The 23,487-nt window shown below is 45.8% G+C and overlaps 1 protein-coding gene across 5 annotated transcripts in view; it reads left to right on the top strand.

Annotated features, from left to right (window-relative positions):
- Positions 1-23,487, top strand: part of LOC149353523 (nuclear pore complex protein Nup133-like) — a 111,184-nt gene that overhangs the window by 30,902 nt on the left and 56,795 nt on the right. For all 5 annotated transcript variants that reach the window (XR_016291002.1, XM_089582614.1, XM_089582613.1 and 2 more), the window contains 5 exons: positions 2,725-2,787; positions 3,259-3,346; positions 6,112-6,172; positions 8,144-8,233; positions 18,300-18,578. Coding sequence is in view for 4 of the 5 variants with exons in the window: in XM_089582614.1 (XP_089438740.1) it covers positions 2,725-2,787; positions 3,259-3,346; positions 6,112-6,172; positions 8,144-8,233; positions 18,300-18,578 (581 nt within the window). In the remaining variant the exon portion in view is untranslated. The remainder of the gene's footprint in view (positions 1-2,724; positions 2,788-3,258; positions 3,347-6,111; positions 6,173-8,143; positions 8,234-18,299; positions 18,579-23,487) is intronic.

Below are 23,487 nucleotides of genomic sequence, written 5' to 3'. Positions count from 1 at the left end.
ATGCATTTGTGCAAGCTTATTTACAACTGATGGGCTGTGTTCCACTGCTCACTCACGACATCGGCCACAGCTAACTCATGCGCGTCAGCGGTGTGTGGTCTGCACACTGCTGCTCACTGCTCACACTGCATACTGTACGTATAGCAATCATGGCATTGGTGATGTGTGGACAGCACTGATTGTTCAAGGATGCAGTCACAGCTTGCATGTTCGTATCTTCTTTTGTAGCATGAGAGAGTCTTCAAATATCCAAAATTCTGTGCATTGTACACAATACACTCCAGCAAGGGAGTTTTACAAATTCGTCTCATTCCCAAATTCATATCAACTGTGATTGTATTGTGGAGCTTCTACTGTACAGTAAAGCACGACTTGATGCTGCATCACTAGGCCGTTAGTTCTTTGAGGCTTGCTAGTTGAATTAAGCTTTCCAGCGCTTTCCTCACAATCCAAAAAAACGTTTCTTCCGGGGCTCATGAAAAGGTCTATATATTGTAACCTTACGAAATACTCTTTTTTTGTGACAAAGAGGAAGAACATAGCTACATGAGCACTAACTGTCATCTGAAAGAATTTAATATCTCATGTGGTAATTCATGTATTGAGTTTATTCAGTTTATACTGTTCACGTGTTGTGCTACTCACTTGCTATAAAAAGGATTTTTTTTTTGCACTGTTACTGTGTAGGTGTTTAGTGCACATCGCTGGAGCGGCCACATTGGGGGAGAGTTTCAGCTTGCAGCTGTTCCTAATTTGTCCCAACCACACATCTTTACAAATCTCTGCTGCTGCTTTCTAATGAAGCTTGCCATTTACGTTGTCCTGTTTAGCACAGTCTGCTCTTTGTTTGATCTGAATGAGGCTACGTTCATCACATCACACTTGTGTGATGGTTTCGACATAACTTTTTTTCTTCTTCCTCTCCCTTTTTATAGCCCTCATTTAAGTCATTTCTGAACAAAACTTTGCAACAGTTTGTGGCATAGACTGCTCTGAAAGGTCAACATTTTCGCTCATTCTCTTTGCTAATGCTTAGTGAAAGTTACAAATGGTTTAGCTGTTTGAAACAAAACTTGTAAAAATAGATCGCCTTAAGCTGAGGGCTGTCTTTACTGTTAGGAATAACTCAGACCCAGCCACTTATTACCGTATTTACTCGCATAATAGGCGCAGTTTTTCCAGAAAATCCGGGTCAAAGTTCGGGGTCCGCCTAATACGCGGGGCAAAATTTCCGGAAATTCTTAGCCTCGCAAAATTGAACATACTGCATAAACGTACCCGTGTACAGGCCGCACCCTACTTTCTTGAAGGAAATATTAAAAAAAAAAGAAGATCCTTGTAAGGGCCGCACCCAAACTTTCCACGACCCATGTGGGAACAGCCTTTGAAATGCATGTGCCGTGGCCTCCGCGATCAGCTCCGGCTGTGAGCAACGTGCGCTTGATCACGGAGGATACACACACACTCAGGAGCTTCCAGATGCCGCCCACGGATGGCGCCTGAGGCCAAGCTCATCATCATTATCATCAACTTTTGCCTCCATCGTGAATTTTCACTATTCATATCGGCATCAGCATCACCAGCTCCAGTTTTTTGTGGCTGACAAAGGCCCGGGAGCTGTGGTAGCATGTTCATCGTAGCTCTGGCTTTCATGTGCTGCCACAGGGCGTTGCTATTTTAGCACGACGGGCAAGCATCTTAATATCTTCACGGCTGGGAGTTGGCTCTCGAACACGGAAAGCGTGCGGCAGGCCGGTAATTTTGTTTACTTGACTCCTAGTGCCGAGGTTTTCATGGGCCTAAGTCAGAAAGGTTTCTGGCTTTAGATGAAACTTTACAAACGGATGTTTAAAGTGAGCATCCCTGAAGACTGTGTGCAGCTGTTCCACGTGATGCCGTTGTACGTGCTGTGGGTCCGCAGCAGCTGCAACGGCAGTAGCACTAGTGAAGACTGGTAGTCAGTTCAGCAGAAACTTTGTTAAGATAAGTTGGGGTTGTGGAATGTGCAAGTGTTTTTTTTTTTTTCACCTCAGATTTGGGGGGTAGGGGAAACCTCGGCTTGCAATCGTGTAAAAACAGTTTATCACCATCTCCTATTATGCGCAGAAATAAGAAAATCCAATTTTTCGCGACCAAACTGGGGGTGCACCTATTATGCGAGTCTGTCTGTTATGCGAGTAAATACAGCATACATGTACCACTGCAGCAGCACGAAATGACTTGCATGATTTCTATGTGCAATGGAGCTAAGAAAGCTTTGTCGAAGAGATAGACAGATGGGGTGCTCATGCAAGCTCTTCCTGGTCTAGCTATTTTTTTCACCTCAATGATTTTGTGTGTGTGCCAATCCTTGCTTATACCAATTAAAGAACATTTTTGAAAGAGTGGTGTTCAATGTTTGCATTTGTTATAGTGTAGTACAAGTAGTTCATCTAGTTCATTCTTGTTCTCTATGTTGCGTTTATGTTCATGAAGGAGATCATTAATGCAGTGACCTGTTTGGCCTACATATACTGCTGTCCACTTCTGCCTCTGTTCCTTGATTTTTGATGAGCTCCAACCCTAGCAAAATATGAATCAATAAGCCTAAGGTTCTACGTGAGTATTGAAATTAATGTGTTCTGGTGTACAGTCAGTTAAACATTACCTGGCAGGTCTGCAGTCAATAGTGTGCTTGTGCTTGAATGGCCAGGAAGGTTTATTTATGTTATCATTTTTTTGCAGCTGGCAGCAATGAGGATGACCCGGAGGTAATTGAGTTCAAGGAGGACAAGCTTCTAGGAGCAGGTGAGATGACAGCATCAATGAGGCACGTGAAATATTCAGTTCCAATAGCTTGGGCTGGCCTATCAGTGTAATAAATCTGCATTGAAGTGCAAGGGCTGACCTGAATACAAATGCAGACATCTATTTCTTCTTATGGCAAGTTTTTTGTTGCTGCTACAGTTATCAAGCAACATGCCATGTCTAGATGCACATAGTACAGTCATTAACGGTTCTAAAAACAGCAGCAAAAAGTTGTGTATTTTTCTTCATGTGTTTTCACTCTCTTCATTGTCTAACAATAGCATTGTGATTGTTGCAGGCATGTGCACTTCTGTTGCTGTGCTTGCAGTGGCATCAGCTGTAAACTGTGCCACATGTGCCCAACCACATCTTTTTTTTTTTCGTTTTTTCTATAGGATAAAATAACGACAGTAGATGTTTAGTTCTATCACTCTTTTTAGCAAAGATGCATCTCGTTCTTTTGGTTTGCAGGCTCCTATGAGGGAACACCATTGTTCTTTTCACGTGTCAACGGCATTGTTTGCATTAATGCAAGACATGCACCTGCAGATGATGAAAGGTCAGTGCATTTTTATGTGCGAAACTTTTGCTACTTTTTCTTTTTCCCTCAGTTTTCTTTGATACTGAGCAAACATCACTGGGTTGGCAGTGAGCCTATTTGCACATAAGTGCTTGCAGGATGTACCTGATCTAGTGGCTCAGTGGCTATGTTGCTCAGCTGCTGATCCCAAGGTCACAGGATCAAATTCCGAGTGCTGCTGCCACATTTCAGTGAACGAACCTCACGGGTTCTAAATGAATTCTGAGCTCTCCGTTACAGTGTCCCTCGTAGCTGATGTGCTGCTCTGGGACGTTAGGCCCCACATACTACTAAGTATAAAAAGTTGTTAACTTGACACCATTGGGTGATCACAATGTTTGTGATGACTCGCAGTGACTCATCATCTGCACCTCCGCTTACAGCAGTGACTGGCTTCGCGGTTGCCAGTCAGTCCTAGAGCTGTGCACGGGCCGCAAATTTCGGCCCGCGCCCGGCCCGAGCCCTACACTACTGACGGAGGCCCGGCCCGGACCGACACTGAAGAAACCTAAGCCCGCCCGGGCCCGGCCCGAACTGCAAAACTGAAATTGAAGTGACGATGAAACAGAAAGAGATAATTTAAGGAAAATCAGTTTATTTCGATGTTTTTAAAATGCTCGGCTCTCATGGTCTAGATCAAAATTAGTGAGTATATGCAAACACGGCGCATGTAGAGAGTTATCACTCCAAGTTATTATGTAAAAACAACAAATCGCCCATTGATGACGGCTTGAGGCAAGTGCGGCGCTCCTGCATAATGCACCCGGCAGCGCTGAAATTTCTCTCGCTGCTTGAACTGGTAGACGGAATGGCTAACACTTTCTTGACAAGAAGAGAAAGCTTTGGGTACGTCGCTGCCTTGCTTCTCCAAAACTGTGATAGCTCAAACTCTGAGCAAGGGGTCGACTCTGTGGCCAAATACTCGCTGGAGCTCGTCTCTTTCGGCACTCCGATTGCTGATTTCATCGCTCCACTCGCTGAACAAATCCATGCACGGCTTTTTCGCAGGAGGTTGTTCTTGCATAGTTTCCGGCACCCCTGTGGTGTCGACGCGACGAGCTCTCGTATGCGCCCGTACACTTCATCGCGCTCCTCGGCGGAAAGCATCCTAAGGTGCCAAAATTGTGGGCAACATCGTTGCTATCTTGTGCTCCATGCTCAGGATAACCTTTTTCTTCACCTCACCTTCCTTTGTGCAGTGTCATTTGGGCTCGTGAGACCACTCATGTGGAGATTAGTTTCGAACCTTGGAACAGTAGGGCGGCTGGAGCCATGCAGGAGCAATCGCGAAGCCCGGCCGGCCCGTCCGAGACAAATATACCGTGGCCCGAGCCCGGCCCGGGCCCGGGTGAATAGAGCCTGAGCCAAGGCCTGAGCCCGGCCCGCGTGCCGGGCCGGGTACAGGCTTTCAGACCGGCCCGAGCCCGTGCACAGCTCTAGTCAGTCCCACCTTTGCCTGTCAGTCTACCTATGCCTTCACCTACCAGTCATTCAGGGACAGTCACTTTGCTGCCACCATCTGCTGACAGTGAACACAAGTTGTGGAGCTCAAATATTAGTAAAAGTTGTCGGGAAGTTCTTCTCTACTTTAATCGGTGGACAGCCAGAGACACTTTTTGGGTACAGTGATGACGACCTAACCACACGCTCAAGCTGTCCAAGGTCTCAAGCGACACCTCTTCAATAACTTCTTGATTTAAAGCATGTATTTCATTGTCACCACTTCAGTGAAGAACCCATCAACTCGGTGACAGCCTACCTACGCGCCACTTTGCACAGTGCAACAGAAACGGCGGAGTCAGATTCTTCATAACTTTTGGAATCTATAAGTTTTTTGGCTGCTGTCATGTCATGAGATGCGCTACTTTGAGCAAACGCACAGCGTTCAATAGAACTGGCACAGTTTCATGCATATGTCAAACCATTCAGCACAGACCAACCCACAGAATGCTGCCTAGTAGTACCTTAGAGAGAGGCGGTTCTGAGTTGAACATAGTGAGATCAGGGGCAACCTTTCGGTTACGATGCTGTAAGTGTGAATGGTGTCGCTTATAGGGTTTAACGTCCCAAAGAGACCTGGGCTATGAGAGACGCCATAGTGGAGGGCTCCCGAAATTTTGACCACCTGCGGTTCTTTAACATGTGCTGACATCGCACCGTAGCCAGCTCTTCTGATGCTAAAGTAATTGAGCTTTTGTTGGACTAAATCGTGGCCCAACAGGTGTCATTTCTGTGGACGTTTGCTTCTTGAAACTGAATTGACAGTCTGATAAAAGCAAGCGCCTTGATAGTAAACTATTTATTCTCACAAATTTTTTCCCCAAGTTTTGCATAATGTCAGCGGAAATGAAATAAACCGGTAATTTGTCGTATCTGATGCAGCGCCACCTTTGGGAATGAGAGTTTTGCGATTTGCATGTCTTCTGGAAAAATGCCAGAGGATATAGCAAAATTTTGAATGTGCATTAGTATTGGGGCTTTTAGACGTCTATTACAGAATTTGAAGGGTTTGTTCTGTAAGCCATCTTTTTCTTAAGCCCTGCTACTTATGAGATTTGTGAAAAGTTGTTTATTTGACCATCATTTGTAGGATGTTGGCTGTCGTTCCTTATATGCTGTATTATCAGTGTGAACTTAGTCCTGGTCTTATCACATATAATAGCTGCTTATGTATCTTACATGATGAGGCTGTCACTGAGCAGTCCATCAGCAAGTGCTTATAGTTTCACATGCCTTGCTTTCAGCCTTGCCATCGAAAACATGCTGCAGGGTTCATATTTGCCCACTGATGATGAGAGGATAGAGGTGAGCAGTGCACACCAAACTTTCCTTTTTTTTTTTGTTTTCTCTCATTATGTGCATGAGTGCTTGAGCACAGATCTGACTTGTAGCTTGCATGAAACAAACTTGTTTAAATAGCTTCATAAGCCTGACTTAACCTCAATATGAGAGCTGTAGAATATCTTTGCATCTAGGAAAAATTTGCATGGACTAACACTTGATGACTGTCTCCACTCGTCACTAGTCATTCAGATTATCATTAATTTCCTTGCTGTAATATGTAAATCCTTTCATGTTAGTGTAAGTGCCTGTAAAGGCCATTTCAGTAATCACTGTTATTTGTGTAATGTTCTGTTGAAGCAGTATTGGCAACAGATTTTAAGGTTCTGTTTGTACTGCCGCTTAGAAGAAGGAGAACTGGAGAAGACATCCCTGGGTGAACTTTTGGCAAGTTATTGCAGCACCATTTTGTTCTTGCAGTTTAGCTCGGTTTTCTTAACTCCTTCCCTACCGTGCCCATTGAGCATCGTTAGCCCGCTAGCGATAATTTCATGCCCCGATTTCAAAACCTTCTACGTTGCTAATGATCACGCTGCAGATGTAGTTTGTAGGCCAGGAACCAAAGTTTTGTTTCCGATGTAGTTTTCTTTTGTATCGCGAGGGGGCACTTTTTAACGCGCTGCGAAGAAATGAAGACGCGGACCTGCGCTCATTGCCCGCCATGTTGCCCGCAGATGACGCCTTCGCCGCTCGGCTTCGGAGCCTTCCGCATTGCTTACAGGCACGATGCGCATCTGTCTTATAGCCGAAGAACTGAAGTTTTGTTTCCGATGTAGTTTTTTTTTTCCCCTACAAAACGGCATTTTTTGAAACCACTCTGAAGATGCGGGACCATCGAAGACGCTTGGTCGCCTCCGCATGCGCGGCACGCGCTCTAAGATACAGCAAATCTCAGGACTCCGTTTCGTCTGCGATGATATAATCCATGTCCTGTGCAACAACGAGCCTGAAAATGCTGCAAGGTGCTGAAGACGATTCAGTTTTCACATCGGTGATGATGGAAACCAGCCTGAAACACAGGCGGCCGCGCTCCGATGCACAACGATAGGGTTTCCAGTGTTTTTTTTGTGGCAGCAATACTATTCAAGATAGAAATGATTTTATTTTTTTGCAGAGAGTGGCCAATAGACAAACAAACATTTTGCATAATTCAGAAAATTTGTAACATTTTTTTCTTTTAATATACAAGCGTGTCTTTGCAAGTTTTGTTGAATTTTTTATCTAAAGTCTCGTTTTTAGCAAATAAAATTTTTTGTTGCAACATGCAATTTGTTGTTGAAACGTATACTGATAGAAAGCACCTTTATTCAGCTCTGTTTTTAGGTATTGCAATCAATACGGAATTCAGTAGTTTTTACAGAAAAAAAAAAATGTACTGAAACCTTCAGAAAATGGTCATTTCCCCCATGGTAGGGAAAGAGTTAATCTGTGACACCAGAGGACAGTACACAGAACCACCACAGGCTGTGTGTGCTCGCAGCAGACGATGGAGCAGCAAAAGTGCCACTGTCCTTTGACATTGCAGCACATGGAAACCTAAAACCAAAACTTTAGGAGAAAAACAGTGCTGTAATAAATTGCCTAATATTCACTGGGGCATACCTTCTCCAGTTCTGTCATTTGCAAGGCCTTCCGCACCATCATCACCAACAAAAGGGGGAGGGGCTAAATATTTCAGGTCTCTACTACAAATTAGCTGGGACGCATTTTGACAACAGTGCCCTCTGTGGCAAGTGTTCGCAACAGTGTGCATTTCTTTTGGAGGCTCTGTTGTTGACTAGAGACGTGGTACTCATTACCTGACTTGGCATACCTTGCGATGCAGCTGCTGTACTTTGTATTTATTGCAACCCTCAGCTGATCCTGTGAGTGCATGAGGGGGTATACATACTTCTGTGTGACATCTCTCTCTCTCGCTGTCATTGTCCATTCCAGGGGACCAGTGTTGATGAAAACAATTTTATCAAGCTGCGTTCAGCATTCACCTTGTTTCGCCAAAAAGAGGTGCTAAGTGGACGGCAACCGGCAAGCATTTTTCCGCATTTTTCCAGCTCCATCGGCGTAACTAGCAAAAATTCTCATTGTACACACTGACACACTGCAGGATTTTTTAGTATATTGTTACATAACCTTCCACAATGCATTTTGGTAAACTATTGTAAATAATACATTTGTAAGTAGACATAGGCTTATGCTGACAATTGTAAATAATGGCCATCTACATGGTTGATAGGAATTTTGACACCTACACTACACTTATGCTTAGACTTGTAACATGGGGATTTTCATGCATAGCTAACTATCTACTTAAAAATGCTTTTTGCTGTGCACTTATTGTCTGTACATATGCTTATGCTTGGAAGTATTTTAGACATCCTGTTCTGAATCCTTTTTTATTAATGAGCAGAGACTTGCTCCTAGAGATCCGTGATAAAGTTCAAGTTCCTAAACTTAAAAAAATGTTGTCATTTGGGGACATTCGTGTCTCCGTTACGCCCCACAGCTCGCTTAACACAGTCCGCAGTTTGATCTCGAAAATTGATTTTCTGGATCTTAGCGAGGAGGAAATGCTGGACAGTCTTGCTGATCAGAGTGTCACCAAAGTAGAAAGAATCAAAATAAGAAAAGATGACAAAGAAATTCCTACCAAGCATGTTGTACTTACCTTCACTTGTTGCACACTCGCTGACTCCATCGAAGTGGGGTACACAAGGATTGCAGTGAGACCCCAGACACTATTTCATTTGCCAAAGAATTGGCCATAGTTCCCAGAGTTGCCATGGCCACAAAACCTGTGTGAAATGCGCTTCAAAAGAACACACCTGAGAAAACTGCGAAGCAGCATTCTGCTGCACTAACTGTGAAGGCGAGCACTCAGCCTACTCCAGGTCTTGCCCATCGTGGAAGACAGAACAAGAAACCATTACATTGAAAACAAAAGGAAACATTTCATTTAAAGAGGCAAGAACACATATCAGAATGGCAAGCAATTTTTCTCTCACTGTAGATTTGAGCTTTGGCAATGTGGTGCGACGAGGCGATTCATCACACCGGCCTCTGGCACCTGCCTAGTCCTCAGGTAGTGAGGCTGCGCCAGAGCTATCCTCGCCCCATGTGGAAGTAGCTAGCACTACTCCACCATCTCCAAAGCAGGTCATACTGCCTTACAAGCATGGAGGAAGAAAAAACTAGGAGGGAGCACGACGTCACAATCTTGAAGCCTGGTCATAAAAAATATAATGCAAAGCATCATGGGAAATAGGCCCTCACGTGACAAGACAGCGGTAGCTCTTAGCCGGATTTCGGTTTCGCTGTCTCGCTCTACGAGCAACTGCGCGACCATCTGCTTGTGTTCACTGACGGCTCCGTGGTGAGCGCAAACTGCTCGCTCGCCGCAGCGGCCACCACCCCCGATTGACGCGTGCGCTGACTGCGGCGCAGTGGAGACATTGGAGCATGCTCCTTCGCTGTGCCGCTTCTGCAGTGCCGCGTCGCGAGATGCTCGCGGCCTACAGGGCGCTGGGAATCATCCCGGACAGTCTCGAGGCGCTCCTGTGGCCGTGCGGCAGTGCGCGCACCCGTGACAGAACAATGGTGAGCCTCTGTGCGTTCATCGAACAGGCGGGCTTGACTTCCCGCTTGCTCTTCGCCAGGTAGTGCACGCGTGACACGAACGCTCCGTGAGTGCTACCTCGGACGGTATACGCGGCCGGGCGACCCACCACGGCCGCTAGTGCAGTGGGCCGCGCGAGCAACTAGTCCGAGACAGGACGCTACGTGCGCGTGGCTATGTACTGTACATACAGTTCACTTCTTTTTGTAAGTGATTGTGCGCAGTGGCCGGGAGACACCGCGCAGGGGCAGACGTAAAGGCGCCAGCACTATTTCTCGACAGCGCGAGAGAGACTTCACTGCTGCATTTCACGTCCGAACCGCGTATGTGCGCGAGCGTATTCGGCGCGACTTGTGCCTCGAGAATAGCGGAGAACGGCGGGCCCATGGGTGGGCCGAAGTCCGCCTGCCCGAGAAATAGAATCTTGCGCAGCGCGCCGGAGCGCTCGTTAAACACGTCCGTCCACCGTGAGCGCTCTGGAAGCCACGGCGCCCTTTATTAGAGGCTTGTTTTCTTCGCCTACTTTCGAGTTCTCCGCTTATAGCATGCTCTGAAATAAACGCTCCGTATGTGTGTATAACGACGAAAGGAATTCCTCTTCATTCTCTTTATGAACCACCGTTGAACAGTGACGAGGTCGCGGCCGCACCCTTTTATGAAAAGTTTACCTGCAGCTTTCTACAGTGCACCCAAAAACTCAAGAGTGCAATCAACAGAAGTGTTGAGACGCGGAGCCTTCAGACAACCTCGAGCTCGGTACGCATTCCGCCAAAGCTGCAACACAGGCGCTGCGCTTCTGCGCTACATCGGAGCACGGACGTTCACTAAAAAGCACCGCTGGTTGGCAGTCTGGTAACTGTGGAGGGCCTATTTCCCCAGAGTCAGTGCGCAAAAGGGCCCTCGGCAGCGGCGTCAGAGGAGGATGGCTTGCAGAGGCGGAGCGCACTCTCTCCTAGTTTTTTTCTTCCTCCATGCTCACAAGGCAGCAAGCCTCAAGACCTCTGCCCACGAGGCAAGGTCTCATACAAAAACCCATGTGCAGTCTGCACGATCGTCCAGCGTCTCTGAAGAGGCGATGGACATGAGCCACGGTAGCTCCATGCCGTCGACGTCAGAGGTACTGCGGAACTGCCTGGATCGAAAAAAAAAGAGACAACCCTGAATCATGGGGCCAACCTAAACTCAGTTTCTCACCCTATGTACATAAAACAAGATGGCATTCATAATATATTGGAACTGCAGGGGGCTTTTAAATAATTTAAATTACATAAAGGACAGGGTTAATTGGAGAGACATGGGAGAGGCTTTTGCCCTGCAGTGGGTGTAGTCAGGCTGATGATGATGATGATGAAAGGAAATCTCAACTTCATTCTCCCCTGTTGCTTTGTGCCTGCAGGAAACTAACCTAGGTCCCCAGCATAAAAACCTACTAAAAAAATATAAGGTATTCCCCCATGACCGAGAGCATGCAAACAGGCTATCGGGAGGAGTAGCCATCGTCCTGCAGGGTGGTATAGCAGCCCATGAAGTGAAACATACAACTAGGATTTTAACGCTCACTCCCCTTTTTGGGGAAGCGAACGCTCTGACTCTAGGAGGCAAAGAATCGAAGATTTTATGCTCGCAAATAATGTATGTCTTATAAACACAGAAAAGGCCTCATACTGCTCCCCATCTTCGGGGAAAATGAGCTGTTTAGATTTGTCTTTTAGTTCACCGTTTGTTTTTTACATTTTTAAATGGGATGTCATCAACAACCCATATGGCAGCGATCACCTCCCCATTGTAATCAGTTTAACATCTGCGCCGGAAATCATCCTAACAAACCCGCGATGTTGGAAGCTTCATTTAGCAGACTGGCTACTTTTTACAGCAAAAGCCACCATAGAAAAAATAGTTCTAGAAAATCTCAGCATCGATCAAATAAAGAGTTCAGAAATTGTATCATAACTGCCACACACATAGCTATTCCTCAGTCTTCAGGAGTGGTGCGACCAAACCACTAAGTATGGCGGACACAAGACTGCAGGGAAGCGAAAAAACGACAAAACAGAGCTTGGGGTAAATTTTGCAGGTACCTGACACAGGAAAACCTTGTAAATTTCAAAAAGGCAAGAGCTAAAGCTCGGTACATCCATTGCAGTGCCGAGAAAGCATCATGGCAGAGTTATGTCTCATCTATAAACAGTCAAATCTCATCTAAAAAATGTGGGAGCAGGTTCGAAAATGAAATGTAAACTTCTCACCATTCGCAATTTCTTTTTTAACAACACCTGGCACACAAGCATAGGGGAACAGGCAGAGATATTGGGGGAACATTTCACTGCAGTTTCAAGTTCATCACACTATATGCAGTCTTTCTAAAAACACAGCCGAGAAACTAAAACTTTTAACAAGTGGAGGTGCTAATGAAAAGTACAATAATCTAATTACCCTCCAGGCAATCAATATAGTACTGTCTGCCGGCAAAAAAACTGCTCCAGGATCCGGCCAGATACACTGTGAAATGCTTGCTCATCTTTCCCAGCCAGCCGTAGAGGCACTCTTGAATTTCTTAAGCAAAATATTCACAGAACAAAAAATACCTCAGGAGTGGAAAAGAGCCATCATAGTACCATTCCTTAAACCTGGAAAACCCCCCCAACTTCTCCTAGTAGCTATAGGCCAATAGCCCTTAGAAGCTGTCTCACCAAATCTTTTAAAAGTGTCCTGAATATGAGACTAACGTATGTCCTTGAATCCCGCGAAGTTCTTGACATCCATCAATGCGGTTTTAAAGAGGCATGCTCAACAACTCACCATCTACTTCGCCTCGCAAATACAATCAGAGAAGCTTTCGTACACAAACAGCACTATCTTTCCGTCTTCTTTGATATAGAAAAAGCGTATGATACAATGTGGAGGTTTGGGATACTCCACGACCTAGGGCACCTAGGTATCCGCGGTAGGATGTTGAACTGCCTGTGGGACTTCCTTTCCAACGTTTTCTCTATGTACAACTAGGCTCACCCCTCTCAGGGAACTTCATTTGGGAGAAAGGAGTATCTCAGGGGTGCCTACTAAGCACTACACTCTTTTTTATAAAAATGAATTCAATAACTAAAATACTCCCAAAGTCTATTATGTAATAAGGGAGTAATTACTTATTGGCATCCACCCGAGCGCAGCCATACGGCTACAAAGGAAAGCTATACAGCTTTCTCAGAAACTTCGTAGTTAAAGAAAAATTCGTCCTGGTCCGGGGTTCGAACCCCGGACCAGGACGAATTCGATCTCCCCTAAACATTTGACCAACACTGTTCCCACTTCGAGTTATTGATCAATTCGATCTCGCCCTACCATAAGCTTGCCGTCCTGGTTAGCTCAATTGGTAGAGCGACTGCTCCGGTGTAGCGGTGGTCCTGGGTTCGAACCCCGGACCAGGACGAATTTTTCTTTAACTACGAAGTTTCTGAGAAAGCTGTATAGCTTTCCTTTGTAGCTGTATGGCTGCGCTCGGGTGGATGCCAATAAGTAATTACTCCCTTATTACAAATCTACTCCACCTTGGGGGATTCCCCTAAACATTTGACCAACACTGTTCCCACTTCGAGTTATTGATCAATTCGATCTCGCCCTACCATAAGCTTGCCGTCCTGGTTAGCTCAATTGGTAGATCGACTGCTCCGGTGTAGCGGTGGTCCTGGGTTCGAACCCCGGACCAGGACGAATTTTTCTTTAACTACGAAGTTTCTGAGAAAGCTGTATAGCTTTCCTTTGTAGCCGTATGGCTGCGCTCGGGTGGATGCCAATAAGTAATTACTCCCTTATTACAAATCTACTCCACCTTGGGGGATTCCCCTAAACATTTGACCAACACTGTTCCCACTTCGAGTTATTGATCAATTCGATCTCGCCCTACCATAAGCTTGCCGTCCTGGTTAGCTCAATTGGTAGAGCGACTGCTCCGGTGTAGCGGTGGTCCTGGGTTCGAACCCCGGACCAGGACGAATTTTTCTTTAACTACGAAATTTCTGAGAAAGCTGTATAGCTTTCCTTTGTAGCCGTATGGCTGCGCTTGGGTGGATGCCAATAAGTAATTACTCCCTTATTACAAATCTACTCCACCTTGGGGGATTCTCCTAAACATTTGACCAAGTCTATTATGTATTCAGTCTAAGTTGACCATCTTCAAATAGCATGCGCATACTCAAACGTAGCAACATGCGAGAGGCAAATACAGTTGACAATAAAAAAACTAGTGACGTGGGCAGATAGAAATGGTTTCCAGTTTTGTGCACAGAAAACAGTGGCTGTTCTGTTCTTGCTTAAACGAGGCCTACAAGTCAACCCCACCCGATACCTTAACGAAAGCGAACTGCCTGTAAAAAATTAACAAATTTTTATGCATTACATTTGACAAAAAACTCATATTTCTAGCTCACATAAATGCTCTCAAAAGGAAGTCCTCACACTCCCTGAACATACTGAAAATACTTTCACGAAAACACTGGGGATCCAATAGAACATGTCTTTACAAACCTACCGCTGTCTAATACGCTCTACCTTAGATTACGGATGTGTAGTGTATGGGTCAGCAAGACCATCCTGTCTTAAACGACTAGATCCAGTACAGAACCGTAGGTTTATAGGCACAATATAACAATACCAGTTATAACCATATATCGGATATAACAATGGTCAGTTGCAGTACCATCAACTTTACCATGTGTTCTATGGTAAAATAAACCGCTTATAGCAATGCTGTTGTAGCACATTATCGGTTATAACAATTAAATCTGATCACTGAGTGTCATCCATAAAAGAGACAAAAACATGGTTACGCTTCAACCGCATCAGCAAGACCACGCTTACAACGCAAGCGCGCGTGTGGAGCTGAACGACGGACCGAGCCGGCGCAGCGACGGTGCAAAAGCGAAAGACCATTTACTCAGAGACACCTGCACCGGGCGCACTGAGTATACTGCTTGTCACAGTGACGCAGGCAGGAGAAATGATGGATGTGTTCCCCTTTGCAGTAATCTCATGCAGAGAAGAAAGTAGGGTGCATTGATGGAGCAGTCTATATTAACTTTTCTGAGGGGTGCGCCGCGCTCGCAGAAAGAAAACGCTCTGGCGCGTTTTTCTTTGTTTTTGCATTCTGAGCTACGGCTTGCACCGGCAGTGCGTGCGTTGTCCCATCGTCCCTTCTTCACAAACTTGGGCACGGTCCCCATTTTGCAGATTTCACATGTCCCAAAGTGAGGAGGCACCGCATCAGGCGAACTGCTGCGTTGCTGCATTGCCCACGTGCACTATGCGTATTCCCAATCAGTCATTGCGGAGCACGCGTGCTGCCAGTATGGTTTTTGATGCGAAAGCTTCACTATGCTTGGTAAAGCCAATGTCACCGTGCTTCCGGATTTCACCTTCATTTGACCTTCAGATGAAGCAATGCAAAGGAAAGGCGCATAACTGGTCCCCTGGGACGGTGGATACCTCAGTTGTGCTTTAAGCTACATGGCGGTAGTGAAAAATGTTCATTGGCGTTGGTGTTGACAATGTTTTAGACTCCGATGATTTAATTGAAGGAAAGAAAGTGCGCATGACTGGCTCCCTGGGTCAGCGGACGCCTGAATCATGCTTTGAGGTACGTGGGGTGGTGAGAGAGATGTGGGCTGCATGCGTTAGTGCTGACAGTGGTGTGGCAGGCTCGCGGCATTGCAGCAATAGGCTGTAGTGTTCATTGGGTGAGCAAACTTTCACAATCAGCTATTAACTGCCACCTGCCAGGGTGGCCGGGTGGGCCTGCTGCCTATCCAGTGTCCGGAACGCATTCAACGTTACAGACGTCAAGATGTGTATAATAGCCCGATATGCCATAGCTTTCGCTCTCTAACCAGGTTCAGCAGCAGTTAAACCGCAGTTAATTTCCTCTCTTGTCAGCTATCGCTGTACCCTTGATTCTGCACGCTCTTTGGATTGCCCCATAAGAATTTTCGGAAAGCGGGCTTGATGCCAGTAATATGGAGGTATGTGAAACTCCCGCCAGTGCAGTGATGACAGTTCTTTAGTCATCGATGAATGGTGGTGACAGCGGTGGGTTGAGTCGACAAATTCTTGCACGCTGATGATGCAGCTATGACAAATGAAGACCTAACCGACGAGGTGATCGTGGCAGCTGTCACCAGCACGGACAGTAATAAACAGGAACCTTTGCAAGTTGTAATATTATAGCAAAAGAAGCTCGTCATTCGACCTACATTGATTTGTAAATCTGGATAATTCGAACTGCCAGCACATTCCTTGCCGACAGCCATGTAAGTCTATGGCGTCGTACGCTCGCTAATTCGGACATTACAGATCTCGCACCGGTTAATTCGAACGTGCTGCCGAAGTGAGCCTGCGTCCAGGTATGACTGGCACGACATGTGATCAACCAGACAGCCCTGTTCAAGCCAGAATTTTATGCTTCAGAGTCATTCGTGCACCTGAGATGGGCGTCCGACATGACGACAAACGCATGGTTCCGCCTCGAAATCAGTCAGACCGCGTAGTTTTGGTTTCACTTTTCTGAGCTTCACGCAAGCCCATAGCAGCCAGCTAACTGAGCGCTGCTGTGCGCCATTTCGGATGCTGATTGGCGCGATCGCAATCATCCTCGTGGTCCTTTTTCCAGTTCTTCCAGTGCGCCGAAACTACATGCTCGTCACGTGCCGTTCGCGGCTTCTGCAGTGAAGCCTCCTCACACGTGATGCTGCCGCCTGTGAAGGGTTGAAGCAGTAACGGTGGAGCTCCAGCGCTTGCGCGTTGCACCGTGAACAGTGTCAGGGAGGCCCTTACCACTTTTGAGCAGTTCTGCTTCTACGCTTCCGACAGTATGCATGCAATAAAGAATCTATGACGATATGAAGAAAAAAAATTGTTGCCATTCTCATCTCAAAAGCAAGCAACCATTGTCCAGTCATTCACCAAACAAATATACCATGATGCAATCAATTCTTGTTAGTCTTTCAGGATCATTCAATAGTTCAAATTAACGAGCTCTTACAGGCATTATAACACTCAAATTCCTCCAGGTCCTTCCTATCAATACATGCTTTAAAGTTTGTCATCTTTTCTTTTTTTCGGTACAACCTGGCTATAACAGTTATCAGTTATTGCAGTGGTATTTCCATGGCACTTCAATAATGTTATAAATGGGTTTGACTGCAGGACTGGGCTGTGTTTTTGAACCAGGCGTCAAAGAAAATTATGACATGCCTGATGTGAACTTCATGTCAGTTATTCAGAAGCAGTTCGAAAATTTCAGATGATATTCGATTTGAATCATTGTGAGTATTCACTGTTTGATTCATTCAGCACGTCAAATAGAAGAATATTTTATTTGATATTCGAAAATTTTGAATGTTCGCACACTCCTAGTTCCTTCAAGTTCAAATTATTTAGAGCTGGCTGTACAGCCAAGCGCAGCGCGACTTCACAAGATTTAGAAACAAGTTGCCATGACAAGTGGGGGATATGAAAATGTGTCAGACATGCGGTGTGCCAGCTATAGACCAACACCATGTTTGCAAACATAGAGGGAGCTCACATATGCCAGAGTGAGTGGTTTGCCTTTTTGTTTGCTTACCATGGTGTTTGAGAATGCTTTTTCATGTAGAAGTGCCTACGCTGTCTAGTCTTAATGGCTGTGTTAGTGAGCAAATGTAGTTTAAGCGACAACATGTTTGACTCCACAAGAAGCTTGTGTAATTCGGAGAAACACCCAGCTGAAAGAGCTCCTGAGAGGGGATTGTCCTGCATCACATAACACACATTTGCGAAGGCGATTAAAAAGATATCAGCTTGAAATATCATTGCACACTTTCTTACACTCTTCTTTTAAGTACTTGCCAACTGTCATTGAACGGCTGCCTCCATGAATACCCTGTGAAATGAGAAAAAGTTTTCAGAAAGTTTTGTTCACATGTGTATAGCTCTATGGGCTGCGCTCCCACGCAGTACCTCCAACTGGGAGTGATTCCCACACGCAGGTATCGCTGTAAAAATACACTGCCTTTGAAGTGGCGTTTTGAACTTTCACACTCTGATCTGGGATGTACTCTATTATTCTTCACAAAGGGACAATGTCATAGGCACATTGTTAAATCAGAAATCTGCTTTGGACACTTTTGCTTAAATGAATACCTATGGGGTGCAACCCTTATTGTTAACCCTAACTATGCCGACATGCCAGACTACAGCATTGCTGCCAAAGCGGGGCTCGTGTCATTGTCAAGCAGTTAAATGACAGCTTTACTCTGGGTCGTCGCCATCATTTTTGCCATGATATCAAATAAACTGAATTTAATTGAATTGAAAATGAGCAAGGGCTGTGTGTAAGATCATCATGAATGTTTATTCTTGTTTCTAGGCATTTCACATACCTTGACCTGAAATCAGGTTCATCGCAATTTGCTGAAGTTTCACATCTATCTTTGCCTCTCTGCAATGCAGCTCAAGAGTAAAGAAATTGTAGACAACATCTTCCCACGCCATGTGGAGCTATTCACAGACATAGACTCTGCTCTGGACACTTGCGTGTCACAATTGAGCTATTGTCTGGTGGACAACGTGCCAGCCGTGGATCCACGCTGTATGCAGCAGCAGCAATCTCCAGGGGGTAGTGCTACTCTCGACTCAGCATCGCTTATCATCTGCCGCCAACTCGAAGATAAGCTGAAAATCCACTGGATGCTCCTGGAGTTTCTCAAGAGCGTTGGTCTTTGGCCAAGGGTATGTATATGATAAGACCCATAGTTACCCATGATTCTGTGAAACATGGCGGATTTAAGCATTTTTTGCAGAATTGTATATTAGTGGTCACACTCTCATTTTTGATGCTGTTGTTAGACGTCAGTAGGAGTGACAGTGTAATAGAAAAATGAAACTACCTTCTCTGAACGAATAGCACGTGAGGGAGTAGTTTAAGAACTCAGGTCAGTTTGAAAAGAAATATCACTCCGATTATAATGCAGTCTCAAACTTCATGCCAACCTTAGGCGAGGCCCCCCCCCCCCCAAATCCCTATCAATACCTTCTTTTTTTAAATGATCTGACCACTTTCGTATCCGCTGCCACCTTTTCCTTTGCACTTGCAAGCCTTGTACTTTGCCCCCAAGTTCTTTAAAATGCTGGCTTCTCCGTATTTACTTGCGTAATTTGTGCCCTCCCGTAATCTGCACACCACTAATTTATTACTCGGAGCAATAATTGAATTAAAAAAACTTTTATTCACGTGTTTTACGCTTCCTACTGCTCCGGACCACCAGTGTGCATGGCATGGCCACCCTGTGCGGCTGCAAAAGATGTTAGTGGTGAGGGTACGCCACCACACCCACGCCACTCTGAGGAGGATGGCACTGCCAACGCTAAGCCAGAGCAGTCATACCTGATCTGTGCGAGGGGCGAGTACGACCGGCTTTTTTGTGCGACAGGTGCAAGAATAGGACGCTGGAACCAGCATGCTTCGATCACCTTGATAACAGACATACACCTGCACACAGGTGGAAATGAATCAGCACCAGCTTAAAGGCCTACTTGACCGAACGTTTACTTCGGCTAATTTTGCGCTCGATATAGTGTGCATGTTATTAACAATATTTATATTTAATATTAGGGCTGTGAAGCGTCTAGAATTTTAGTTAGAAGCGTTCAAAAACCTCTGTAGCAGACGACGCAGTCCCATAGCGGTGTGCTGGGCAACTAACAAACCTGACTGGAAATGATGCACAATTGAGACACCGGCATCGCCGGCTCGCCAGTTTCAGGCGTTCTGAAGTGAGTGCGCGCCCCTTGTAAGCTCTTCTTCAGGCGCGTTTCTGGCTGTTTTCACCGCGAAGCTCGATGGTCTCCGAGAAAAATATACTGCTGGCATCATGTCGACGAAGTGCGTGGCCGCGGAAAGGAATACGAGGAATGCGGAAAGCACCATGTATACCTCTCAGCCACTGCCCTTCACCCCCGATCTCGAAAGCTGTCTGGAGCTCAGGTTTTAACGTTAATTTCCCTCTCTTCTTCAAAAAAGATAATGGTGGGTGACTGACGCTTTTGCCTCGCGCTAACCCCTTTTGTGGGTTGGGCTTTGTCAATAGACCTCTCCCGGTCTACATCATGCATCAGAGCACGTACCTGTTTCTGGCCCGATCGGCAAAGCATGCCACGAACCGGATTATAATTCTCAGAAGGAAGGCTTCGAGGCGTCTCTAATTGGGAGAATAAAGAGGACGGGGGAACTGCTTGTCACAAGCAAGCTAAGCCGGTTCAGAAGCTAAAGTGAACGGCTTTGCTCATCGAGCAACGCCCTTTTGACGGCACGTTGTTTACACCAGCCAGTAGTCCAAGGGGAGGTCAGCTTCGTGTGAAAAGGAATCAACATATGCACGCGTTTAGTGCACGTGCAGCTCTGCCCAATGCGCAATAATGCCATCGTGTGCCGAGTATATCTGCTGCCTCGAAAATTCACAGGCCGGGCTGAGAATCCTGTAAGGCCACATGAGCGTTACTGAGAACGCCGAATTTCTTACTGCCTCACGCCGTTCATACGAGGTCGATTACAGAAAGCTTCAGCGTTAATTACCATTTGAGGCGCGTCTCCAAGACCTCAGAGAACTGAACGCATGTTATTTGGATGATAATATTTTCAAAGGATCGAAGACAACATGTAATTTTGATTATATATTCTGCATTACTACTCAGTCGATACAGACACTGCCTACGGTAATTTGCGCAGTGGGTGTATACGATCGACTGGTGTCCAACAACCACGTCGTCCTGCCCAGCTGTGTGGTTTGAAAAGATTAGAAAAACTTTTCCGTCCCTGCAGTACACGGGCTGTAAGTGATTCTAGGTAAATACAGTAATGAACGCAGCGCATAAGTTTTTGTTCATTTTAATCGGCATGTATTTCGCAACACGCAGTGGCTGGCCCGACCGAGGCGCGCAAGGATGAATCAGCCCACAATCGGCACCGCATTCATGCCACGGTCCTCGAAGAGAAAAATATATATTTTTTTTGCAACACAAATTTTGTTTCTGGCATATTCTTTAACTTAACGCAGCGCTTGATTCTCTTGAGCTTTTTAGACATCCAGCTGTTTTTATTGATTTACCTCGCGTTCACAGCACCTGTTCCAAATTTCTATGCACAGACGGGAATACCTTTCGACGGGGAGAAAAATGAGAAGGAAAAAAAAGAAGGCAAGTTATTTTTTTTTTATCAAGACAACAACCATATTGCACGCACAACAGAGCGCACATATGTGCTGTTGGCACGCGCGTGCCCGCTCAAAAAATCCGACTTGATAATACAAGCACTCCTACTTGGCCTCCATTTGAATATGCTTCCTTCCTCCGCTATGTCCGAACTTTGCACAAGCTGTAATCGAATACTGCCAAGCAAACAACGCCCACTAGCATTGCGGCGCGATCATCTTCGCTGAGGTTGAGCGAGGAGATTTCTGGCCTACTACAGCAAATAATACCCCTGCTACACGGGCGTTTCGAATGCCTTCCAACCGAACGTCATTCGACTCGACTGCCAAACGTGCGCTGCTACACGACGTTTTTGAACGGCATTCGGTTGGAATGACTTTCCAGTCGACGGCGCTCCACGAAGACATTCGAGATTTTGGAATGCCTTCGAAACGCGACACAGCCCGAACCAACCAATAGCCGTCGCCGCCGCCGTTGCTTCGCCCCGCCCACCGCCGCGCGACTGCTTTCGGCTCTGTGTCTGTTCATTTCGATACCCGCTACTCGCTTTTTTCTGCTGTTTGTTTAGCAAATAGTTCGTGTTCCGTCTAAGAGAGTGCTTGCAGATAATAGTACACCAATGAACATTTACCGCGTGTGCATGAAATTTCCCCAGGAGTGCGCCGATGAGGACGACTGCAGTCATACTGCTGTTTACATTGGTTTACATCGCTTCGTACGAACAGCTTGTGCTCGTTTGCAAGACACAAAACGAAATATGCGCTTTAGTTCTATTAAATAATCTCTTCTCTTCTGTACCGGTTGTACCCGTGCTTGTTTAAGCAGTGCGACAATCTGTGGGAAGCGCCGACGCGATCGCTCGCCTGAGAAACACTTGACAGCCGGGTTGTTGACATCGGACAATCGGCGCTTCTCGCTAATTTTCTCGGCCTCCTCCGACATGCCCAGTACTTTATTTTAAACTACTTTATCCAGAAGTATGTTTGGTGACCGTTCGCGCTAACTGATATGGCCTAACTTGTTAGTCGCAAGCTAGCGACGTCGACGACTGCTGCTGGCCGCAAAGCACTGCTCGGCAGCTCGAGTCACACCGCCGCTTCCCGTTCATCGTATGCGCGTCCTGCGATGTAAGCAATAGTTGATTTCATGTCACTGTTGTCAAAACTACACTCGTTGACCATTTGCATTCGCTAAAACGTGTGCATTCGTTCTTCACAACCACCGCAATCACCGATCCAACCTTGCGGACTCGCTAGGCCTAGTCGTCGCTGAAGGGGACGGAGTCGTCGTCGACTGGAATTAATTTGGCAAGTGGTTATCGCTATTGAGTGTCCAAGTGTGCACATGTGAAATATAGCCGTTCGTTTCGCTTATTTCCAATACGGATAATGTATAAGCGCGCATGTATTCGCACTGTCCCCTCATCAGCGTGTTTTCGCTCATCCGCCGAACTCTCGAGGGCATGAAGGCTGACCGTACGCCGATCGGATTCGTTGGTGTCGTTTAGCCAAAAAACTTGTCCCATTACCATAATATTAAAGTGAACCGGATAGTTCACTATAATCACATGATGCTGTTCACCGTGATAGTGCCGTTGTCGGACTAGTGTGACCGTCGTCGTCGTTGTACACTGAAAACGAGCTGAGAATTTCGAATGCGTTTGGAAAGTGCCGTGTAGCACCGCGGGAGTCCGTCGGGTTCGAATGCCAGCCATTCCAAGTCTCGAATGTCATTCGACTCGGATGTCATTCGAACGTTGCCGTGTAGCACAGGTATAAGACACGTTTAAAACTTTCTCTAGGACGTTTCATCCGTTTTAAGATGTGTGTTTTCACATATAACCAGTATTTATCGCACAAAGTGCTGCACGCGCTACCGGTACCAGCGCTTTGCTCGAGCCGCAACGAGCAGATGCTCCGAACCTGTCTGGACTCCAGTCTCAAACATGCGTCACTTCCGGCGGGCGGTAATGGCACCTGTTTTTCCAGTTTTGGTATTGAAAACTCCGATTTTTGCGTGCCTTTTTCACCATAACTGCTTGAAACTGGAGCGTAATGTTTTGTGGGTAGCATAATATGGGTGTGTACTATGAAAAAACAACCTTTTTACGGTTTGAAAAATTTCGGTCAAGTAGGCCTTTAATAGCCATATGAAGGAAATGACAATATAGAGTCATTACACGCGAAATGCCCAGACCCAGAAAGAACCCCTGCCATTAAATTTGAAAAAAATTGGGCTAGTTAGCAATTATGTGACGAGTTTCAGCGAAGTATTTTTCTTGGGAAAAAAATTTTTGCTCACTTAAGGGCTTTTTGAAGTTTCTGCAAAGAGGTAAAAGGTAGTTGCGGGTAAAAATTTTAAATTAAGTGTGCCTTTTTTCAAATAAATTTCAAATAAATTTAAGTCTGAACCAAAAAATGTTGAAGGAAAG

This window comes from Amblyomma mixtum, chromosome 3 (genome assembly GCF_055824585.1).
Source record: "Amblyomma mixtum isolate Tamu chromosome 3, ASM5582458v1, whole genome shotgun sequence".
In the NCBI taxonomy this organism is placed as follows: Eukaryota; Metazoa; Arthropoda; class Arachnida; order Ixodida; family Ixodidae; genus Amblyomma; species Amblyomma mixtum.
This window is presented reverse-complemented; position numbering and strand designations above follow the sequence as displayed.